At 37.2% G+C, this 21,714-nt stretch overlaps 2 protein-coding genes across 4 annotated transcripts; both read left to right on the forward strand.

Annotated features, from left to right (window-relative positions):
• The first annotated feature begins 2,049 nt into the window (after positions 1-2,049).
• On the forward strand, positions 2,050-9,888 carry LOC136846065 (betaine--homocysteine S-methyltransferase 1-like). 3 transcript variants are annotated; one of them, XM_067116744.1, is made up of 8 exons: positions 2,050-2,241; positions 3,370-3,499; positions 4,415-4,533; positions 5,531-5,722; positions 6,488-6,647; positions 7,142-7,312; positions 7,986-8,214; positions 8,589-9,888. In XM_067116744.1, the coding sequence occupies exons 1-8, from the start codon at positions 2,065-2,067 to the stop codon at positions 8,677-8,679; spliced, it is 1,269 nt and encodes a 422-aa protein (XP_066972845.1). In that variant the 5' UTR covers positions 2,050-2,064; the 3' UTR covers positions 8,680-9,888. The 3 variants fall into 3 exon arrangements, with proteins under 3 accessions (XP_066972845.1, XP_066972846.1, XP_066972847.1); XM_067116745.1 differs by lacking the exon at positions 2,050-2,241 and adding an exon at positions 2,294-2,445; XM_067116746.1 differs by lacking the exon at positions 2,050-2,241 and adding an exon at positions 2,518-2,778.
• Positions 9,889-10,601: 713 nt separating this feature from the next.
• LOC136846067 (carboxylic ester hydrolase-like) lies at positions 10,602-21,104 on the forward strand. The gene is made up of 12 exons (XM_067116747.1): positions 10,602-10,808; positions 12,721-12,928; positions 13,518-13,667; positions 14,094-14,241; positions 14,765-14,950; positions 15,757-15,962; positions 16,650-16,797; positions 17,359-17,540; positions 18,956-19,103; positions 19,507-19,636; positions 20,300-20,417; positions 20,770-21,104. The coding sequence occupies exons 2-12, from the start codon at positions 12,722-12,724 to the stop codon at positions 20,881-20,883; spliced, it is 1,737 nt and encodes a 578-aa protein (XP_066972848.1). The 5' UTR covers positions 10,602-10,808; position 12,721; the 3' UTR covers positions 20,884-21,104.
• Positions 21,105-21,714: the final 610 nt, after the last annotated feature.

Consider the following 21,714-nt stretch of genomic DNA (forward strand, 5'->3'; position numbering starts at 1 on the left):
TGTAGACTTCTAATTTTGGGTACGTGATCAAGCATTCTCAGGAAATGTCAAAAGCGTTTGTGTGTGTGTGTACATATATGTATATAGTTATATGTATACATTTATATGTATATACATATACATAGACGTACATTATACATATATATACATAAATACCATATATACATACAGTATACATAAACATACATTATATATATATATGTATTATTATATATATAAAATATATATATATATATATATATATATATATATATATATATATATATATATATATATATATATATATATATATATATATGGTCGAAGGCTTTACTGCGCTGCCTGTTTCCCATCCGATCCGGTGACTACCAGGATATATCAAGCGTCACCGGCGTTTTAGCCCTTAAACGCCTATGAAGCACGGCACAGGTCTAGCAACCCCTCCCCAACAATACTTGCTGATTAACAGAGGTGCTTCATCTTCTGGAGCCACTTGAAGACTGAGATTGGCAATCTCGATACCCCGGTACACTTCACCAGTTATCATTATCAACAGATTTTACGACAGATTTTCCCTGCATGGAGTTAGTCTTGAAAATAATATTTTATAACTTTTCTGTACCCTTCCTAATCAGGCCTTTAAACCATTCTTTCCTGTTTAAAACTCCTGGTAAGATATGTACAATCAAACTGAGATATGCATGTATGGTGTGAGTGTGCGCGGATATTTATGTATGTATGCATGTATGTATGTATGTATATATATACATATATATATTGATAGATAGAGATATATATGAATATATATATGGTATATATTATATATATGCAGATACATACATACATATATATATATATATATATATATATATATATATATATATATATATATATATATATATATATATATATATATATATATATATATATATATATATATATATATATATATATATATATACACGGCAAGACACATACGTGAATGTCTATCCTCACAAAAACGTGGGTAGAAACAAGAATTTTATGGCATAGTTACATAAAATGCAATTCTTATCGATGAACAAACAAAAACATAAGGCCTCCAAACAAGTGGTCATCTGTTTATATTAGGTCTGTATGTTCGTAAGACATGTCACATTACATTCCATCTCAACTCGGTATCTAAGCTTCGATAAGAGTTTAGAGTGGCTTTCTACACTCTTACTGGGTAAAGCAGATTAAATAGTCAAAACCATATTGATAACTCCTTTAAGTGTTGAAAATTACTTACATATATATTTACTTTTTATTGGTATTTCTGATGTTTATTTTTCACCCAAAATATTTTATTGATATGTTGGTTAATATTAACATTATGTATTTATGTAATTACGTATGTATATGAAATATGTGTGTATATATATACTGCATATATATTTATATTTATATTTATATATAAATATACACATATATATTTATATATACGTATACATACATATATATATATATATATATATATATATATATATATATATATATATATATATATATATATATATATATATATATACATATATATATATATATATATATATATATATACACCAAGTGAATGAATAAAGAAAATATAGACCGAAACAAAGCAGCAGAATCTAAAAAAAGCACGCAATCTACAGCCAAAAACATTACTTTGACACATAATCCTAAAATAAAAAATGCTAAAAAGTAGTTACATAACGTTACACGATATCCTTTTTAATCCACTAATTATCCATTGCTAACACTGAAAATAAAAGACTAACTGCAATTTTATTATACTAGATGCGATTATATCTCTTTTGAAATATCGTTATGAAACAATACCATTTTATAGCGCACAGATAGAAAGACAGATAGATATATAAATTTCTGAACTGGTCCCCATGGCTCAGTGATTAGTTATCTTACCTCACCAACAAGAAACCCTATCTCTGAATAAGAGAAGCAATTGGAAACTGTTGTCTGAAGAGGACAAAGTTCGCGGTAATTTTAGTGTTGAATTTAGAGAACAGATGAAAGGCAGAGTTGTATGATGCAAGAGTGGAAGGGGCTAACCTAAGCTTGAGAATGCTATTGAAAGTGATTGTTGAGGCTGTAAGGAGAACAATTAAGAGGTTAAAGAGTGGAGAAAGACCCGAGAAGGTTTATATAACAACCAGGAAGCAAGATGCGAGCATAATACTTTCTGTCCTCATAATTCACAAAGCAAACCTTAGGATTCACTTCCTTCTAACCGAAGTTCTGGTAAGGGAATACTTGAAATGTTTCACGTGAAATTTTGTAAACAACGGTTGGGAGAAAATAGCTGCTCTGTGCGAGAGACGGCGACATTTGCTGGCACAGCTGAAAGTGGCATGACTCACCCATAGGTGTCAGGAGAGAGCATTAGGTAAAGGGCAGTATTCTTTGGGAAGTCGTGCAGGTAACATCGTAAATATGGGGAAGAAGGTCAGTGAAAGTGAAGGGTTTTACTAGATTTATAGCTAATTATTGTTTATGTGGTACAAATGTACTTTATTCTAATTTGACGTTATAGAAACTTTGTTGCCTGACTTAGGAAGTTAATATTGAAAGAAGTGACAAAAGAACACGAGGTGTTACTTCCCGTCAAAACAATCAAAAGTAAATACATGGCACAAAGTCTATTTGGTTGCCCTCAGAATGAATGTTGATTGTATATATCATCCTATGTACTCATCCCTCGCTTCACTAAATAAAATTAACAGTGAATCCAAGATAACAAGAGACTAAACAAGACTGAAGTAACGACGATAATGAAAGGTAAGAGATATGACATAGCTGAAGTACTGCCACCAGTGAATGAAATGAGATGTGAAAAACCTGAAATTGTCTATTGTGTGAACAAATGCTGCAAAAGCTAATACTAAAAAAAGCCACTTAAAATTATTTATTTCTGGTTCTTACAAATAATTTCATTAAAATATACTTTTGATAGCCCAGTAATATGGACAGTTCTATTTCAAGGGGTCATGCACTGGACTACCAGTCTAGCATTTCTTGCCTACGACTTTCTTGCGTACTCAGATCAACAGGATGGTTTTCCACTGCTGTTTCCACAGATACTGTGGTTTGTATCTGTTGATGTAATCCTATATAATGCTCTCCAGAAATTACATAGTACCACTCAGTAATGTGAAGAAGTAAAGGCAGCAATCTCTAAATAATCTTATGGGTGTGACTTTATACATTTTACCACCAGTCGCTTTCTGCTGGGGTTGGTGAAACGATGATGAAGCCAAACAAGAATTTGTTAAATATTTTCTGGTCCCTTTTTGTTTGTTGTATACACCTAAAGGTACTTGAGGGCATTTTTTATTCTGCTTCAACATATACAATTTAGTTTAATTCCAGGGTTTGCTGGAAAGACTTCAAGAGGGCGTCGTGATCGGCGATGGGGGTTTTGTGATAGCCCTCGAGAAAAGAGGATACGTCACCGGTGGTCCCTGGACACCAGAAGCTGTCATTGAGAACCCAGAGGCAGGTAATGCTCCAGACTAATTTACTTTCCTATAGAAAGGCAATCAGATTCCCATGTCTATCCAGCAGAATATATATAAAATAAAATACAGAATTTAGGCCAAAGGCCAAGCGCTGGAACCTATTAGGTCATTCAGCGCTGAAACAGAAATTGGCAGTAAAAAGGTTTGAAAGGCGTGACAGGAGGACAACCTCACAGTTTCACTATGACTCAATTATGAATGACGGGGGTTGCAGTTAGGTGCCGAAGAAACTGCAAACAATCTTAAGTAATGCCTACAGCGCACCGCATGAGGTGCACTGACGGCAATAACACCCCCCCCCCAACGGGGTTATGTAGCCAAAGCCCGAAGATAAACAAGAAAAATGAGAGGGGAAAGTCTAATTAACTACGGCTGAAGTCACCTGGAGTTCTGAATGAACCCGTCTAGATAATAATCATAATCGACAAGGGTATCTGACAAGTCAATAACACATACAGCTCTTGCCTAATTGTTTTCCGGCTTTTTATCTGTTTTTAGTTGTTATTTGTTATTGCCATTGCTTTGCCTCTGTTCATCGTTTCATCTCATATAGGCTTTCTGTTTAGCAGGAGACTGCTACTCAAGTTTGCTTTAGGTTTCTACTATATGATTACTCATTCTGAATAATTCAACTGTACAAACTGCAACGTGCACACGCAAATTTAATCGTATTTTCTACTGGTAATGAATTCTGCGTTTAAGTAAAAAAAATCATAATCAAGAAAAAGCAGACCAGCATAATGAATTTGACATATCATTGATGTGATATAACTATCTATTTTTTGACAGGTCAGATACCCTTGTCATAATAAAAGTGATAGTTATTAATATTATTAGAATTATACTTATTTACCCTAATCTCAACAGACCGCTACTAATCCCTGTCATAATTTCAGTTCGGCAGCTACACCGAGAGTTTTTAAGAGCAGGGAGTGACGTCATGCAGACATTCACGTTCTATTCCACAGACGATAAACTTAATTTGGGAGGGAATCAAGCTGGGCGCGATTTCACAGTAAGTCTTAGCGTCTTGATTTCACAGTAAGTCTTGGTGCCTTGATTTCTCAGTAAGTCTTAGTGCCTTGATTTCTCAGTAAGTCTTAATGCCTTGATTTCAAAGTAAGTCTTGATACCTTGGTTCCACAGTGAGTCCTAATGCCCTGATTTCAGAGTAAGTAAAATTCAAAAATATATCTTAATGCTTACAGTTTACATGTAGATTTTTAATGATGATATTAAAACATTCTCTTTGCTTCGTTGATTTTTCTGTATAATGGTCTTATAACTCGTTACTTATCCTTAAGACTTTCTGGACCCACTAATCCCATTTCAAAGCTCAGGCTGAACTGCGGTCTGGAGACACCTGCCTCTTCTTTTATACGAATGAATATTCCCCTTCCTTTTTCCACAAAGGCACTACCAAATGAATCTGGATCAAACGGATAATCCGTTTGTACAGGATTTCTCGGGATCTATCCAAAAGAATTATGTCTCACTCCGCAAAAATCGGCCAATGAGGGGGAGGTCCTGATGGCTGGAGGGTCACTCAGTGCAAGGGAGAAGACGCCTCTAGAGTCAATTCAGAGGACAAATACAATCTTACCTTGAGGTAAGACACTTCAAGACCTACTACGAGCTGCTTTAGTAGCAACGGTTAGTGTCAGGATAAGGCTGACTTAATCTATCGAGAACAACAATAGCTTCCCAGAGCAGTTCACCTTGATCTTTGAGAATGGGATTAGTGTATCCGAAAGTATAAGGATATGTAACGTTATAACAAGACAATCAGGCAGAAGATTCTACAACCCCCCCAAAAAGGTTTTCCTTTTTCCCATCAAGAGCACAACATTCTGGTCAATTCCAATGATAACAATAACACTGTAATAAAAAATAACAACCGACCTAGCTTCGAATGTACTCGTAGATGGGCAATGCCTCGAATTACGGAATTAGAGGGCGTGAGACCTCGGAGCTGTAAATATATCTGACACGACATTCGTCTCTGTTTTCAGTGTTCTCAGATCAACGAAGCAGCCTGCCACATCGCCCGCGAAGTGGCCAGTGAGGGAGATGCCCTGGTGGCTGGAGGGGTCACTCAGTGCCCGTCCTATACCCAGGGCAAGGCAAAAGAAGCTATCCAGAGTCAAATCAGGGAACAAGTAGAAGCCTTCATCGCTAATAAAATTGATTTTATTATCTGCGAGGTTAGTTACTTAAAATAAATAGAATTCTCTAAATTCTTATGTATTTCTTGAGTCGCTCAAGGGTGAAGTCCAGTACCACGCAGTTTTTTTTTTATCTTTTTTTTCAGGAACGGGGTATTTTGTTCAAAATTAAGGGTTACTGACGGAAAAGTGCTTAATATTTCCTGTACCAAAACTATATATAAAAGGTTTTAGGGTACTGTTTGTTAGTTTCAATAAATTCATTATTAAGAAATGAATAAAACATCACCTAAAATGGACTCGCTCCATTTTACACGATGTTGAACAAAAATAACAGTGTATGAAAATGATTGTGAACACACACAAACACACACACATTATGTATGTATATATATATATATATATATATATATATATATATATATATATATATATATATATATATATATATATATATAATCTATTTCAGCAATGACGAGTAATTCTGTAGATCATAACTAGTAAATGAAGCTAAATTCTAAATTAAAATAAAAATTCAAAGATAACACTTACAAATAACCTATCAATACTAAGATCTGATACTTCGGAAACAAATCCACTAAAACCCGAAAAGGCAGCTGCATGTCTGAGTCAATGAAATCCAAAAGGTAGCCAATTTTACGGAAACTTGCGAGAGACCTTAGGAGTCTGATTTACGCCTGGCAGTGGTAAGAGTCACTGAAGAACTAGAGTGAGTAATCCACACGCATAATATACTGATTCGGTATTTATTTATTTATTTATCTATTTATTTATTTACTTTAGTTCTTCATGCACGTGGAGGAGATGGAATGGGTCATCGAGGAAGTGAAGAAATCGGGGATGCCTGTGGTGGCAACTATGTGCATCGGAGTGACTGGGGATCATGCAGGAGTCTCTGCTGGGGAATGTGCCGTCAGGATGGCCAAGGCTGGGGCCGATGTCGGTAGGTCTTTACTGTCTCCAGACGCCACAGTGGATGGATTTCTTATGTCACTTGGCCCCTTAGGGTAGATGACTCACGGTGTAGTGCAGGGCACGCCTTTGGTTTCTTTCCTTTTTTTTTTTGTCCCCCATTTGTTTTGTGTTTTGACAGTTTTTTTTTTTAAGAAATCTTCTTTTCCTCTCGACAATAAAAAGAACCAAGTGTTTTACATTTGACATTTGTCACTCTTAAGAGAAATATCATCCCTTTGACACCTGTCTGAAGAGTCTTCAATTTTGACAGTTCCCTCTTCTACAGAAATTTTCCTTCACTGTGACATTCTCGCTTCTAAAGAGTCTCCTTCATTTTGACAGTTCTTACTTCTAAAGAAAGTCTTTTTCATTTTGACACCTGTCACTTCTAAAGAAAGTCTCTTTCATTTTGACATCTGTCACTTCTGAAGGATTCATTCTGACAGTTCTCGCTTTTAAAGAAAGTCTCTTTCATTTTGACAGTTGGTGTGAACTGTCTTTATGACCCTCACATGACCTTGGACACCATGAAGCTGATGAAGAAAGCTCTGGACGAAGCTGGTCTGAAGCCCTTCCTCATGACACAACCCAACGGATTCTACACCACGGGAACAGGCAAAGAAGGTTATCTCTCCTGCCCGGAATATCCATTTGGTAACTGAATCACTTTTTTCTACATTATAAAATTACTCACACACACACACACACACACACACACATATATATATATATATATATATATATATATATATATATATATATATATATATATGTGTGTGTGTGTGTGTGTGTGTGTGTATTATGTGTTGGAGTGATATACCCTTATTACCGTATTATCATCATTAGCATCATTACCATTACTATTCAAAATATGCACACAGCAAAAGAAAATACGAAAAATCCATAATCGAAAAATTATTAATAACGCCATGATAGGAACCGTATAATAAACTACTGCTAAAAATATCAGATTAAAATCAGATAATCTAGTCAACAAAAAGGTAAACTTATAAAACTTGGCTAATAAGGGAACATGAAAGATCAAAACATGTGGTCTGGTCTTGCAACAGGAATAAGACTGGTCCGACTACAAAATGCACCTTTCAGTTTCAGTAATCCTCGTCAATATAACTAACCTTACTGAGTGACAGTGAAGACCTAAAGTAAGATGACTCTCTTACCCATTTAATGAATTTCGTTGAATAATTTAATGACATATTCCATACGCAAACACTGTACCCTTCACCCAGTAATTAAATGGAATAACATGCACTAACCACGAGACAAAGACTGTCGGAAAAACAACCTAAATCGTAAACAATTTCAGCCATGGAACCTAGAGTCATCACCCGCTTCGACGTCCACAAGTACGCCCGAGAGGCCTACGACTTAGGCGTCCGGTACATCGGAGGGTGCTGCGGATTCGAGGCCTACCACATCCGTGCTATTGCGGAGGAACTTGCCGAAGAGAGAGGGAGGCTGCCTCCTGCCAGTGCTAAACATAAGCCCTGGGGCGGATTCAATCAGCTAAGCTCTTACTCGTTCATCAGGGAGAGGTGAGTCGTCTCGATTTTATTCCTATTTGTTTTCTGATTAATTCTCACTTTATCTTTTGGCTTCCCTGACATCAGCGTAATCAACTGCCGCTTACACCAGACGCACACCGTCTGTTCCTAAATACATTCTCTTGGGATGAGATTACAGGCCCTGTGCTACTCATTGTTACTCTCAGAAAAAAACGAAAACTTTTTTAGTCTCTTCAACCAAAATTTTAGTCTCTTAAGCCTAGTACAACGCCCTTGTGTTATTAAATGAGAGAGAATCACTGATGAATATTTTAATAACCATGGGAGTCTGGTGCAAGCAGTAGAGACCAGAAAGCCAATGGGAGGAGCGAATGAGTGCGTTAATCTTTTATATCGTCTTTCAGAACAGGGCGAGACTACTGGGAGCCTCTGGTACCAAATTCAGGCCGGCCGAAGCCACCCACTTACGAGCTGAATACCGAACCCTTGCCCTAGGCCAGGATCCCTCGAATAAGGAACCAATTCTGGTAGTGAAATCCCTAAATTTTAAGGGATCCTTTTCATAAAGTCTCAAGTGTGAATCCCTGAAGTTCGAGTGATTACCGATATATATTCCTAGGTGTAACCTTATAAAGTGGAAAGGATTCTTTCCGCAAATGCTTGGGTGAAAATTAATATTCCGAAAGCGTTAGAATTTTTTTCCAAAGGTTTTTTTTTTTTTTTTTTTTTTGGAAATCATCAAATAATGGATTATTTCCACGGGCTGTCTGGTGAAACTCTCTACTTGTAAAAACTATCTAGAGATTTTAAAAAGGCATTAGTTTCGGTGGAAATACCGGCGAATAATTTTCTATCTACAGACTCTCAAACCCTCATTTTAAATGAAAATTACTTATTTTCAAAATATTAGGAAGTTTTTCAGCTGTTAAAGCATCTCTAAGTAGCGTAACACAAGCGCCAGTATTTATTGGCTTCTTGGGAAAATATCTACTGTACTTGGCTCCTTTTCTAATTTAAGTCGTACCTCAGACTGACTTTGTAAGTTAATTTTTGAAACTAATGTGTTTCAGAATATTCATGGCATTTTCTTTCCGAGAGTGATAACAATCCAGGCTAATGCTGAAATCTAGTCTTTTAACTTACGATTAAGAGTGACTTTTCTCACACGCTGATCTTTCGATCACTTCTACTTTTCACATATTAGGGTCATTCTACATTGTGGAAAATTCCTTCAAAGCCAGTGTCGTTTCAGACTTATTCCACATGACCTCTTGTACATTTTCAATAACAAGAATAACAATACATACGATAGTTAAGCCTTCGTCTGAAAAGGCACAAAAATGCAAGATTTTGTGAATTCGATCATAATTTTTCTCTCTCTCTCTCTCTCTCTCTCTCTCTCTCTCTCTCTCTCTTAATATAAGAGGATGAACCTTTACATCTACCTCCATTTCCTAATAATCATATATCCAACAGAAATATATTTTTCTTTTTCATGATCCTAATTCAGACTCAAAGGAACAGTGTAGATGGTTATAAATAATCAGTTCAGTCCATATTCACAGTGAAACAAGCAACATCTTTTCTTATTTTAAAGGAGCAAGAGATTTTTTATAACCTCAGCGTTAATAAAAGAGCAATTCCCTTATTTACAATTGTAACTCCGTTTGGAGATTAAATAAAGTTTATTGATTTCAGTTTTCATTGTGTTTCTCCTTTACCTAATTTAAGGAACCTTGATTCCTTGTTACTAAACACTAAGATTTCGACCTGTCCTTTTTACTGACATACAAAGAGTGTCTGACAAAATCCATGAAACTGTAACAAAGAAGAGGGGATGAAAGTAAAGTGCAACGGGTCACAATAAGACCCGAAATCCGAGAGAATAAACAGAGTAAGTATTGCTAGGCCTTTAAGAATTTGCAGTAAATAGTATACACGGTCATTCTTGATTCCTACTCTGTATACTTCAAGGTAATCCAAATTATTTTGGACTTGAATGGATGAATGTCCATTCGACTGAAGACTTAACAAATTATAAGATGATGCGTTACGACAGACAGACAGACAGACAGACAGACAGACAGACAGACACAGAGAGAGATATAGAAACAAACACAAGGAGAACATCCAACTCACTGTTGCTGTGATGGTGTTTACCAACGCCTGAGGACATATGACCTGAACAAATGCCATACAGACATCGTATTTATATTTAGAGAGAGAGAGAGAGAGAGAGAGAGAGAGAGAGAGAGAGAGAGAGAGAGAGAGAGAGAGACTGGGACTACCCAATCATGATGTTGTAAGAAACTAGAACCAAACGACTGAGAGAGAGAGAGAGAGAGAGAGAGAGAGAGAGAGAGAGAGAGAGAGAGAGAGAGAGAGAGAGAGAGCAACTGGGACCACTCAATCACGATGTTGTAAGAAACTAGACCCAAACGACTGAGAGAGAGAGAGAGAGAGAGAGAGAGAGTGAGAGAGAGAGAGAGAGGAGAGACAGTACGGTGGAAGTCGTTTGGTGCAGTATCGCCTTTCCTGTTTGCTGTTTATGCGCCCAACATCATCACTCGCTTACAAACTTTGTATTTTATCCTCCCAGAATCCTCCAATCTTTCATTCTAAAGGTAAGCAGGATCTATGTATAGTTTTCTGACGTCACGTGAGTCTTTATACGCATATGCACACTATATATGTATGTATGTATGTATGTATGAATATACATACATACATACATACATAGTATGTATGTATGCATATACATATACATATAATATATATATATATATATATATATATATATATATATATATATATATATATATATATATATATATATATATATATATATTTGAATCAAAACTACAACCATCGAGAATTAAAAGCACAGCAGTGTTAAAAATATTTAGGTGGCTTTTAATTCTCGATATTATAGCCTCGTTACAGGGTCGTGTTGTTTCACTACAACCATCTTTATACATAAAAAATATACACAATAAACAATAATAAAACAACAAGAGCGTACAGAAACCGCAAACCTCCACAGAGGCTGAGCAATCAATATCAACCCCCCCTCCCCAAAGAAAAAAGTTCCGTCTTCTCTAAAGTTAAAACTCGCATCTCTACCAAATCTACTCAGAACTTGGAACTTGAATAAGTTAACTACTCTTACAGAGGAATATCATATTTTCCAGGCCAAAATAGGTATAGGTGGAGTGAACTCAAGTTAACTCACTGAAAACATGAATTTCCATAACAAACAGGTAAAAATGGTGCAGAAGTTTCTTCAGCATAATCGAGTTTTCTGTAAAGCGTATAATGCTGTATGAAAGTCTCGGCCACAGCCCATGAAACGCTCAGCCGCGGCCCATAAAACTTTCAGCCACTGCCCGGTGGTGGCCTGTGTTGTTGGCACCTATAGCGGTGCCAGACGCGCGATCATGGATAACTTTAACTTTAAATAAAATAAAAACTACTGAGGCTAGAGGGCTGCAAATTTGGTGTTTGATGACTGGAGGGTGATGATCAACATACCAATCTGCAGCCCTCTAGCCTAAGTAGTTTCTAAGATCTCAGGGCGGACTTAAAAGAACACATTTAACTAGACCAGCTTCACTGACGCCTGTACTAAATTCGTGTTGTCTGGTCTGACCTTTCAATGAACAATTACTGTAAATCACTACATGGCGCGCTGTAATTCACGATGTGATTGGTGCTACTTAAGAATTAAGATGGTAGACGTCAGATGTCTATAAATCATCTATATTTGTTAAATTCTTTTCGAAAAACTATCATAGAATTTACTGGACCCTGTGCAGGGGGATCGTATGGATACCAATTTCTGAGTTTTTCTGATGAACATTTGTGACAGCCGATCAGATATTGCAAGGAAAGCTATAAACAAAGGGATTATCCCGACCTAGCGATGTCATCCAGACATTGGATTTTAATTTTATTAGTATGTCATGCTTTCTACTGGTGTTAACGAAACGGAAAGAACGCAAAACTTCGTCAAGAACATTCGTGAAAATGCTTGTCCAAAATTCAGTAGCTCCAACATACCCCTTCGCCATGTAAAATCATGGAACTTGAATTTCGTTCTTTATTTACTAAGACATGTCATCGACGTAGAGCTCATGTCCAGTAAATGTTAACTTTTATTATTATTAAATGGTTGGAATGTTTCATTTTGTGGCTGTGAAAACTCACTATATCTTTTTAAAAGAAAGGCATTTAGCCTAAGGCAGTGGTTGGCTACTCAGTCTTTTAAGGAATCAAAAAGTATAGGGCAGTATTCTTACGAATAGATCGTATGAACTTTGTTGCTTTCCTTTTCAGACAATAAAAATTATTACTATCTTTATTAATAACAGTTGTAATAGTATTTAAAATGTGTTAAGGAAGCATGAGACCCATTTGTAATTGCCATAAATATTTCTTATTTTAAGTCTCCAAGATTTTAGAGAGAAAACAACACTACAAACGACAAGAAATTTTAAAAATAATAACTACACCATTTCAAATTACTTTTTCTGACAGGATGGTGCCTTGGATACTGACAGTGACTCTGATTTTGATTGCAAACTGCAATGGGACGTTAGCTGAAGACACTGGGATTTTCACTGAACTGAATCTGAAGCAAGGAAGAATTCGAGGCCAGAGGCACAGCTTAGGAGAGTCTCGATTTTATTACTCCTTCAGGGGAATTCCATACGCTCAACCTCCTGTTGGTGAACTGAGATTCAAGGCAAGTGTAAATAAGTAACCTGAGAGCTTGGCTCTGAGGGAGTTTCCACAGACAACTCCCATCGGTGGGATGATGCTCATAAGACGAATTTGTCTGTAACCTGATGCTCAACAGACAGGCTTTCAACGAAACCTAAGATTCAAGGCAGTGGTTTGTAAGCCACTTAGTTCCCTTGTTGGTGAATTAAAGTTCAGACAATTATATTAGTCATTTTTGATTGCAGATTGGCAGTGTTCACCCTGCAGAGTATTTGTGTAAAATAAATAGACTATGTTGAGTTAACTTGAATGTGCTGAAAGTTTTATCATCAGCTGATTCACCTGTTCGTTCTGTTACTCCACTATATGAATTTGCCACTAATAGAATTCATTCATTTTACCAGATATCCTATTCTGTACCTATTTCTCCTTATTTTCAGATGTAATAATTCAACGGAAATTTGTACCCTGTAATACTGCAGATTGTGATATTTGTAAGATTTGCCCCCTTTATGCATATCTCATATCCTTTTGTATCGCAGGATTTTCCCATTTCTGTATAATGACAAAAGCAATACAAGTTTTAATATCTAGATAATTCTTGTCTACAGAATCCTGTACCAGCCAGTCCGTGGACAGGCCTGAGAGAGGACATTGATCCTCCTCCATGTCCCCAACTCATTGTAGGAATTTCCTTGAGAAAAACAAATGGAATCACAGGAGAAGAAGACTGTCTTTACCTGAATGTTTATACTCCTCAGGTAAATATTTTCTCTTGTGTAAGGATGGCAGGATCATTCTCTACCTTGACTCCCGCGATTTTCACCATTTCAATGTACTTTGTTGCTGCCAGGCATAAATTATCATTCTGGAGTAGCAAAGTCTTGCAACTGGATCATATCCTGATTCCCATTATGACCAGGCAATACTGTCTGAAAACAGGTGCTGACAATAACCTGCTCCTTGTAGATTAAACTGCTGACCACCAAAACATTAAGCCAAAACTTAATCCACTCAGGCCTGAAGCTGAGTAGATTAAGCACTGGCCTTGTGTTTCCGTTCCTTTTATTCCCTCTGTAGCCGAGTAGCCTAGGCGGTGGCCTACTGCTTCAGTGGTCGGCTGTTAAAACACACACACAAGGTGGTCACTGCAAGTAACATAATCTAATTGTTTCCCATTTTCCCAGCCTCGCGACGCAGAGTTCCCAGTCATGGTATATATACACGGAGGAGGAATGAAGTTTGGCAGTGCTGACATGATGGGTGGAACACCTCAACGTCTGCTGGTCAAAAATATAGTTTTAGTTTCTCTTCAGTATCGATTAGGATCCTTGGGTAAGTATGACTTATATGTTTGTTTCGTGTAGCTTTCATGATGTATGAGCAAGATTCATTTAAAATGCTTTATTATTTAAAGGCTCAAGAAGCATAAATCACATACACGCGTACTGTAAGGCTTCTGCTTTTTCAGTGTTTTTGGTATGTTCATTTTTGCAATATCTTTTATCAAAGGTTAGATAAAAATAGATTATGCATATAAACATGAATACAGTTTATAATTTAGAGGCCATAACATGACGTATTAGTCTGAGAAAAATAACCTAAGTTCCCCTCAATTCCGTGTGCTTTCCTGCCTATAAGAAACATAGAACTGACGACTGAAAATGGCAACACCAAAGAAGCAGAAGTAAAGAACTTCTTAAAAATCAGATCTGCAAGACAACCCTTGTCACACATCCCGAGCATTTAAAGGTTAAAAACACTCCAAATGCTTGCACATAAAAACGGTGCCTTGTGAATATTTTTTCGATTACTATTCACGCCAACAGAGCTTCACTTCCTCCTATCACTAACTCAGGTTTCCTGTCGACGGGTGACGCAACCTTACCGGGTAATCTTGGACTAAGGGACCAGACCCTCGCACTCCAATGGGTGAAGAAGAACATCCGTAATTTTGGGGGTGACCCAAAGAGGATTACTATTTTTGGACAGAGTGCTGGCGCTGTATCTGCTCATTTTCAGATGCTGACACCATATGCAAAGGGTAAGAGATCGCACATTCCGTCTTTCTTCTTCAAATGTTTAGCAAACTTCCTTTCACTTCTACTTTCTACCTGTCTGAATAATTATCAGTTTGCAAAAATATGAAGAGAAATTCGCCAAATGTTTTAGGGGACTGTTAAGGAAACTTTATAAGCATTAGTTATTAGTCCCCATCATCATACCCTCCGGTTGGCACTGTCACGTACTATTCTCCACGAAGCAGCACAAAGGTTATGTTCCAGGGATGTCCACCTCACCTTCATACTTCGACATACAGAACTTATGCCGTCTCTTTTTTGGTATTTATTTCTCCCTCCATCCTGCCATCTAACCATAATTCTACCAAAAGCTATTTTTCTTGGAGATATGGTTTCATTTTGATAACATGAATTATGTCCGTATGATAATACAAATCGTACTAATGTATAATCTTACTTTCGAAACCAGTTTCAGTCTATCTGATTTCCTTCTCTTAGTCTTGAGCTAAATTCCAACTAGAAAGAACCAGTGTTGGAGTCCATTTGTAATAAGCATTTGCAAGATGGAATCTTAATACTGCTAATATTAAGAAAATATATTCTCTCTCATCGAAAAAAAGCACAGAAAATTTATTTCATGAAGTTCAGAGTTCCTTCCACACATCTGCCCTTGCAACAATATACCACCTAATGTCAACAAGAGTAAAATATTACATTTCCACCGATTTCTGGAAAGGAAGGTGTCCTGTACTTTACCGACTGAGACATTAAAAACCTTGATTGAAAGTTTAAAAGGATATTTATTGTCACAGCTGTAATTTTCACCCAGGGTTATTCAATCAAGTCATCATGCAATCTGGAACTGCCATCAATCCCTGGGCGACACGCAAAGATCACGCGAGCATAGCGACCAAGATAGCGAGAAGCCTCTGTTACCCTGGCGTCAGTGCAAATCCTATCAACAGCACTGAAATCCTCACCTGCCTAAAAGATGCATCCGTGGAGGACCTTGTCAAAGCTACTGAGCCATACACAGTAAGGACCCTTATCACCAGGATTAGTATCAGTGTCAGGAATGGCACATAGAATGAAATGGAATATTGAGTTTAGGCCAAAGGCAAAGCACTGGGACCTATGAGGTCATTCAGCGCTGGAAAGGAAATTGAGAGTAGGTAGGTTTTAAAGGTGCAACAGGAGGTAAACCTCGTAACTGCACTTTGAAATGTGTTAGGAGAGGGTGGATAGCAATATGGAAGAAAGATATGAAAGGAGGTACAGTAAAAGGAATGAAAGGGGTTGCAATTCGGGGCCGAAGGGAAGCTGCAGAACCTTTAGTAATGCCTACAGTGCAACCGGTGAGGTGCACTGACGGCACTACCCACACGGGGAGCATCAGTATCAGAATCCTTTTTTTTTTCAGTTAATTCTAGCAAGTAAAAATCATGTGTGAAAGGCCGTGGATTTAATTAATAAATTTGACAACTAGTTCTGCCTACGACAGTCATGTGTCTTCCAAATTCTGATCACTAACAAAAGCTAGACTATGCCAATATAGGGATCCGCCTTAGCGCAGGTATGCACACTCTAAATGTATTTCTAGTCTGAGATATTTAATCTTTGAAAAAGCTTTGAAAGTAACTCTGCCTAACATAATACTTATTCCACTGTCATTAGTATTTACATTAATGTATAAAGTTCCACTGCAAGAAATTACCTCAACAGAATGACGGTTTCCCTTTCTACATGGTTCCCCGAGTTGATGGAGACTACATTCCAGCTCAACCAGCTCGCCTGCTGAAGGAAGGGAAATACCAGAGGGTGAACATAATGTCTGGCGTCTGTCAGAATGAAGCGTCGGGCATTACGATGGGTGAGACAGAAAATGATATTTTCGGCCTGGTTATCTTGTGGTTTCAATGTCAATTTTCCCACAGTTGTTCTTATGACTGGAAAAAAAATCTATCTTTACGGATACTGAAAAATTTCTTACGAATATTACCCAGAAAAAGCTCTGAGGTTTAATTTTGAAATGATAATAAAGTTGACCCTCATTTTCACAGAAATTTAGCTTGAGAAACATCCATCTGGGTTCCGACAGCTTCAAGCAGAATTGCCGATTTGTGCCTCCGAATTACTCGTAATGCTTAAATTACCAACCAGGTGGAATTCTCCTTATCTAGATGCACTAAACTCTAATCCAGTGTGTACTCTTGAGGTTAGGAGGCTGCACTGGAGTAATACATGTGACTTTAGGTGGCTCCTGTTCCTCTTTCATTGTCTTATGGTGCTACCAGTGTCGGAGCTGTGCATGGTTAGAATAAGGAGATGAATAACACGTTCATGAACTATAAATCCTCTTCGAGTGTAGTATTAATTCTACCCAATTCTTTTTACTGTTTTCCCGTATAATGACGTAACTAAATTTCCACAGAAATTATGAATACCAATCAAACTGAAGATAGAGACTTCATGGAAACTTTCGTCACAAATCATTTGCCGACCTTCGTGGGAACGGAAACTGAAGAAGATTTGAAGTTCTTGACAAGGCGGGCTTTCTACCACTATATGGACGATATTCATATTACCGAGAGAAATGTCGATCATTTTGAGCAGGTAATTACATCATATTCACACACACACACACACACACACACACACACACACACACATATATATATATATATATATATATATATATATATATATATAATATATATATGTATATATATATATATATATATATATATATAGTATATATAAAGGCAGAATGCCACGATGCAAAGTGAAACAACGGGTGGTGCTAGGCCTTTCGACTTAAGTGTCCTTTACTTACTGAGTCTGCTAAGTAAAGGACAGTAAGTCGAAAGGCCTAGCACCACCTGTTGTTTCACTTTCCTTCGTGGCATTTCCTATTTATACATTTCAAGTTCCATATTTTTATTTATACATTCATCAAGTTCCATATTTTATATATGATCCATATTATATATATATATATACATATACATACATAATATATATATATATATATATATATATATATATATATATATATATATATATATATATATATATATATATATATATATATGTATATATATATATATATATATATATATATATATATATATATATATATATATATATATATATATATTATAAGGTTTTCCTTTTAGAAGGGCTGGTTTCAGAGGTGATAAGGGAGCAAGTCTTTCTGGGATGAGGTTGTTAGTCCTTCACCCTTCTCCACTCTGACTACGACCTTCCATAGTCGTCTAACTACCATGTAAATAACTTGTTTATTTGGTCAGGAAAAGAATCGTAGTAATTTTTAGAGCTAGCCTATAGATGGTAGCTTCAGTTCCATGTTTTTGAAATGACTGCTTATATAGAGTACACTGAATTTCGAGGGTTGAGGAACTTCTTGTACATCAATGATCTTGTGATGTCTAATACTAACTACCGCATGCAGAATAATAACAGTTACTACAAAAAGACGATTCAAGTCCACCTTACCTGTAATTACAGCCGCTGGGTTTGTGGTCTCTTCCTTCGTATGTTTTCTATTTAATTAACAGTCACCAGTAAAAAAAAATCGACTTTTCACTACATAATTGCATTCTATCAAAAACGACTGAAGTAGAAGAGGTTCTTGAGGCTTTCGAGCGGTTTTCCTTCCAGTACCGGCATGGCCGTGTTGCGTGGCCTAGTTGTCTCCTATGGTCACGTGACAAAAATAAAAATAAAACAAATGCACAGCAACTTGCGCTTCCAACTAGTTTTTTGGAAATAACTTTAAAATTTGACCCTGCACATCACGCTTTGGTAACACAGCTCAGATTCGTCTATATTAGCATAAACTTAATCTTTCTGAAACAAAAGAACTCTCCCTGATTTCCACGGTCTTAGAATAACTGCTGACAGGCATCAGCACAAGTTCCCTAGTTCTTGTAGTTATAATTCCGAACTTCACGCTTGTGAGCAGCTGTAACATATATTAACCTAAATAAGGTGTTTTACAACGGCAGCTCCTTACGGATGGCTTCATGGTGATGCCGCAGGAGGAGGCTAGCGCCCTGCACGCCCGAGACGCGCCCTTCGGAAAGAACGTTTATAGGTACGAGCTGCAACACAGGGGCGAGAGGTCCTTCCGCAACGCATCCTTCGGGAAACAGTGTAAGTACAGGGAATATTTTAAAGGAATAAATTATCCCCTGGATTATAGGGCATTTTTTTTTCTCTTAACAGTAAGCCATATCTTTAAATAATTAACCTGACTTCTAAAAAGGCCTGTGAAAGCTGTATACATAAAAGGTGTTATTAACATTATTGATCTTTGATTTATCTTCCCAGTAACAGATTAACTAAATCCTTACATATTACGTCACATTTGATATTGTTTCCTTTTCATTGCAAAAGGTTAAAGTTTTTTCTTGAGAGGTAATGTTAGCCTCAACTCCTTAAAGATGTAATGTCCACTTTCTTGCAAGTTTACTTACTGACCACAGTAGGATGCTGATGTCCTTGTAAGTTTAAAACTTAACAATTTAAACATTAAAAAAGATGTAATTATTTTCAGGGGTTGCACACGGTGATGATCTACCATACTTATTCGATGGCATTTTTAACTTACCGCCGGTGAGCCGTTCCAACGATCAGTTCCTTAGCGACATCATGGTAATCCTGTGGACGAACTTCGCAAGCACAGGGTAAGGATCTCTCTGGAAGTCTTGCCGTTGCATAAATATATTGTAATAATTTCCTTTACTGTCTTGGCTAACTGCTTGAAGTTATCTTCATGACTTATTATCTCTTCTTAGACAAATTTTCTAAGCAGAAGCACGTGCTTTCTTAGGCGAAAGCCCAGTAAGATATAGACACAAAATTTGACCTGCTGCTCTACTACTACTACTACTACTACTACTACTACTACTACTACTACTACTACTACGAGGGAACTACCGTTTGTGGTGTCTTTCACGCCTTTCCTGAGGCTGAGGCTGAGTCACAGGGTTGCCAGATCAGCCATTTTTCGGCTAAATCTGGCCATTTTGGATGCTGTTTAGCCATAAAAAACGTGTTTAGCCATTAGCCGAAAAAGTTAGCCGAAAACAAAATATTCTAGCCATTTTCTGGCCATTTTCTCTCTCTCTCTCTCAAGTTTACTCTTGGCTTCTCCTGCACCTGCCTTCGCCAGCTCCACAGCCCTCTCTGACCCTCTATCTCTAAGAGACTTCGGTCATGGGCACAATATCCTCAGCCATCTATTTTTGCAGATATTAATCACACTTCAGCGAATCAGAGGAGCATTAGCTAATGCATGTCTAAAGGGGCCACAGATGTCCTTAGAGATTTTTATTCTTTATCTACAGAAACCCAACGCCTGACCTCCAGCTGGGTTTCAAGTGGGAGGCTATGACCTCCTCGTCCGACTTCAGATACCTCTCATTGACTCCTGACCCGAAGATGAAAGAGGACTCACGGAAACAGGTAAGGAAAAGAAATCTTTGATAATTATCGAATCCTTATCTTGCCCAAGGCCCAAAAGAAAACAGGAGCGCAACGGTAAAGGAGTGGAACTTGACCCCCAAAGATTGGATAATTATTAAGCATAAAAAACTGAGTCAGGAGAGAGAGAGTCACTGAAATCTCATAAGCTCTTCTAATCTTAGGATATTCTCAGCAGATTCAACTTTTTTTCTTTCACTGGCATTCAACACCTATAACTTACTTCACTTCCACAGAAGAGACTTGGCTCAATAATCCCTTCACACGCATACACACGACATTTATTTCTCAAATTTATAATTATATTTCATATTTCAATTATTTTTTCTTTCAGAATCGTGAATTCTGGAGGAATCTTCCTCTGAAGAAGAACAAGATACTTTTCCTGAACGTTTCCGCAAACCCAGCAATGTTCAGCAAGCTCAGTAATCGTCAGCAAACACAGTAATGTCAGGAGACTCAGTAGAATTCGGCAAATTCAAAAATATTCAGCGAACTCAGTCATTTTCAGAGGACTCAGCAATGTCCAGCAAACTCAGCAATGGTCAGAAGACCCAATAAAGTCCGGCAAATTCAAAAATGTTCAGCAAACTCAGTAATGCCATGGAAATTCATGCATTTTTAACGGCATCATTAATGTGCAAAATATCCAATAAATACAAATCACCATCTACTCTTCAGTTACCCCTAAACCAGCAAATATTACCATCGTGATTACAGTCAGGCCACAAAGGTCATCTAATCACTCACTTCATACAAGTCAGTGATACTGATTAAGGCCAACATCACCTTAATCACGTCACTGAAACCGCTCAATGACAGAAAATGTTGGCTCAGCTTGAAGAATTAAAACAATGTTTACCGGGTTGTCGTCGAAACCTCAAGTTCAACAATCAAGTGTATTGATAATGCCTCGTAGTATAGGAACAATATTCTCTCTCGCCTAATACTTTAGAGCCTTTTTATGTTCTCTCGACAACCAATAATTTGCATTTCGTCGTGCATGCAAACGTATACTTCCATAACATGTTGCCAGGCATTGTTTTTTTCGCAGTTTTAATTACTACCGCGGAAATACAGACAAAAAAGTGTACAGATGATCGCAATAATCTAGATTAATGGACATTGGCCTTCATTATTCCAGTGCCATAAGCTTTTGAAGGATTCGCAATGATTTCGAAGGGGAACGTTGCTGTTTTCCGTCATCAATACCCTAGCTCTAAAAATGTTACCTTTCTCATACCTTAGCAAATGGCCTTTTTTCTGGAATCCTTCAACA

This window comes from Macrobrachium rosenbergii, chromosome 14, assembly GCF_040412425.1.
Source record: "Macrobrachium rosenbergii isolate ZJJX-2024 chromosome 14, ASM4041242v1, whole genome shotgun sequence".
In the NCBI taxonomy this organism is placed as follows: domain Eukaryota; kingdom Metazoa; phylum Arthropoda; class Malacostraca; order Decapoda; family Palaemonidae; genus Macrobrachium; species Macrobrachium rosenbergii.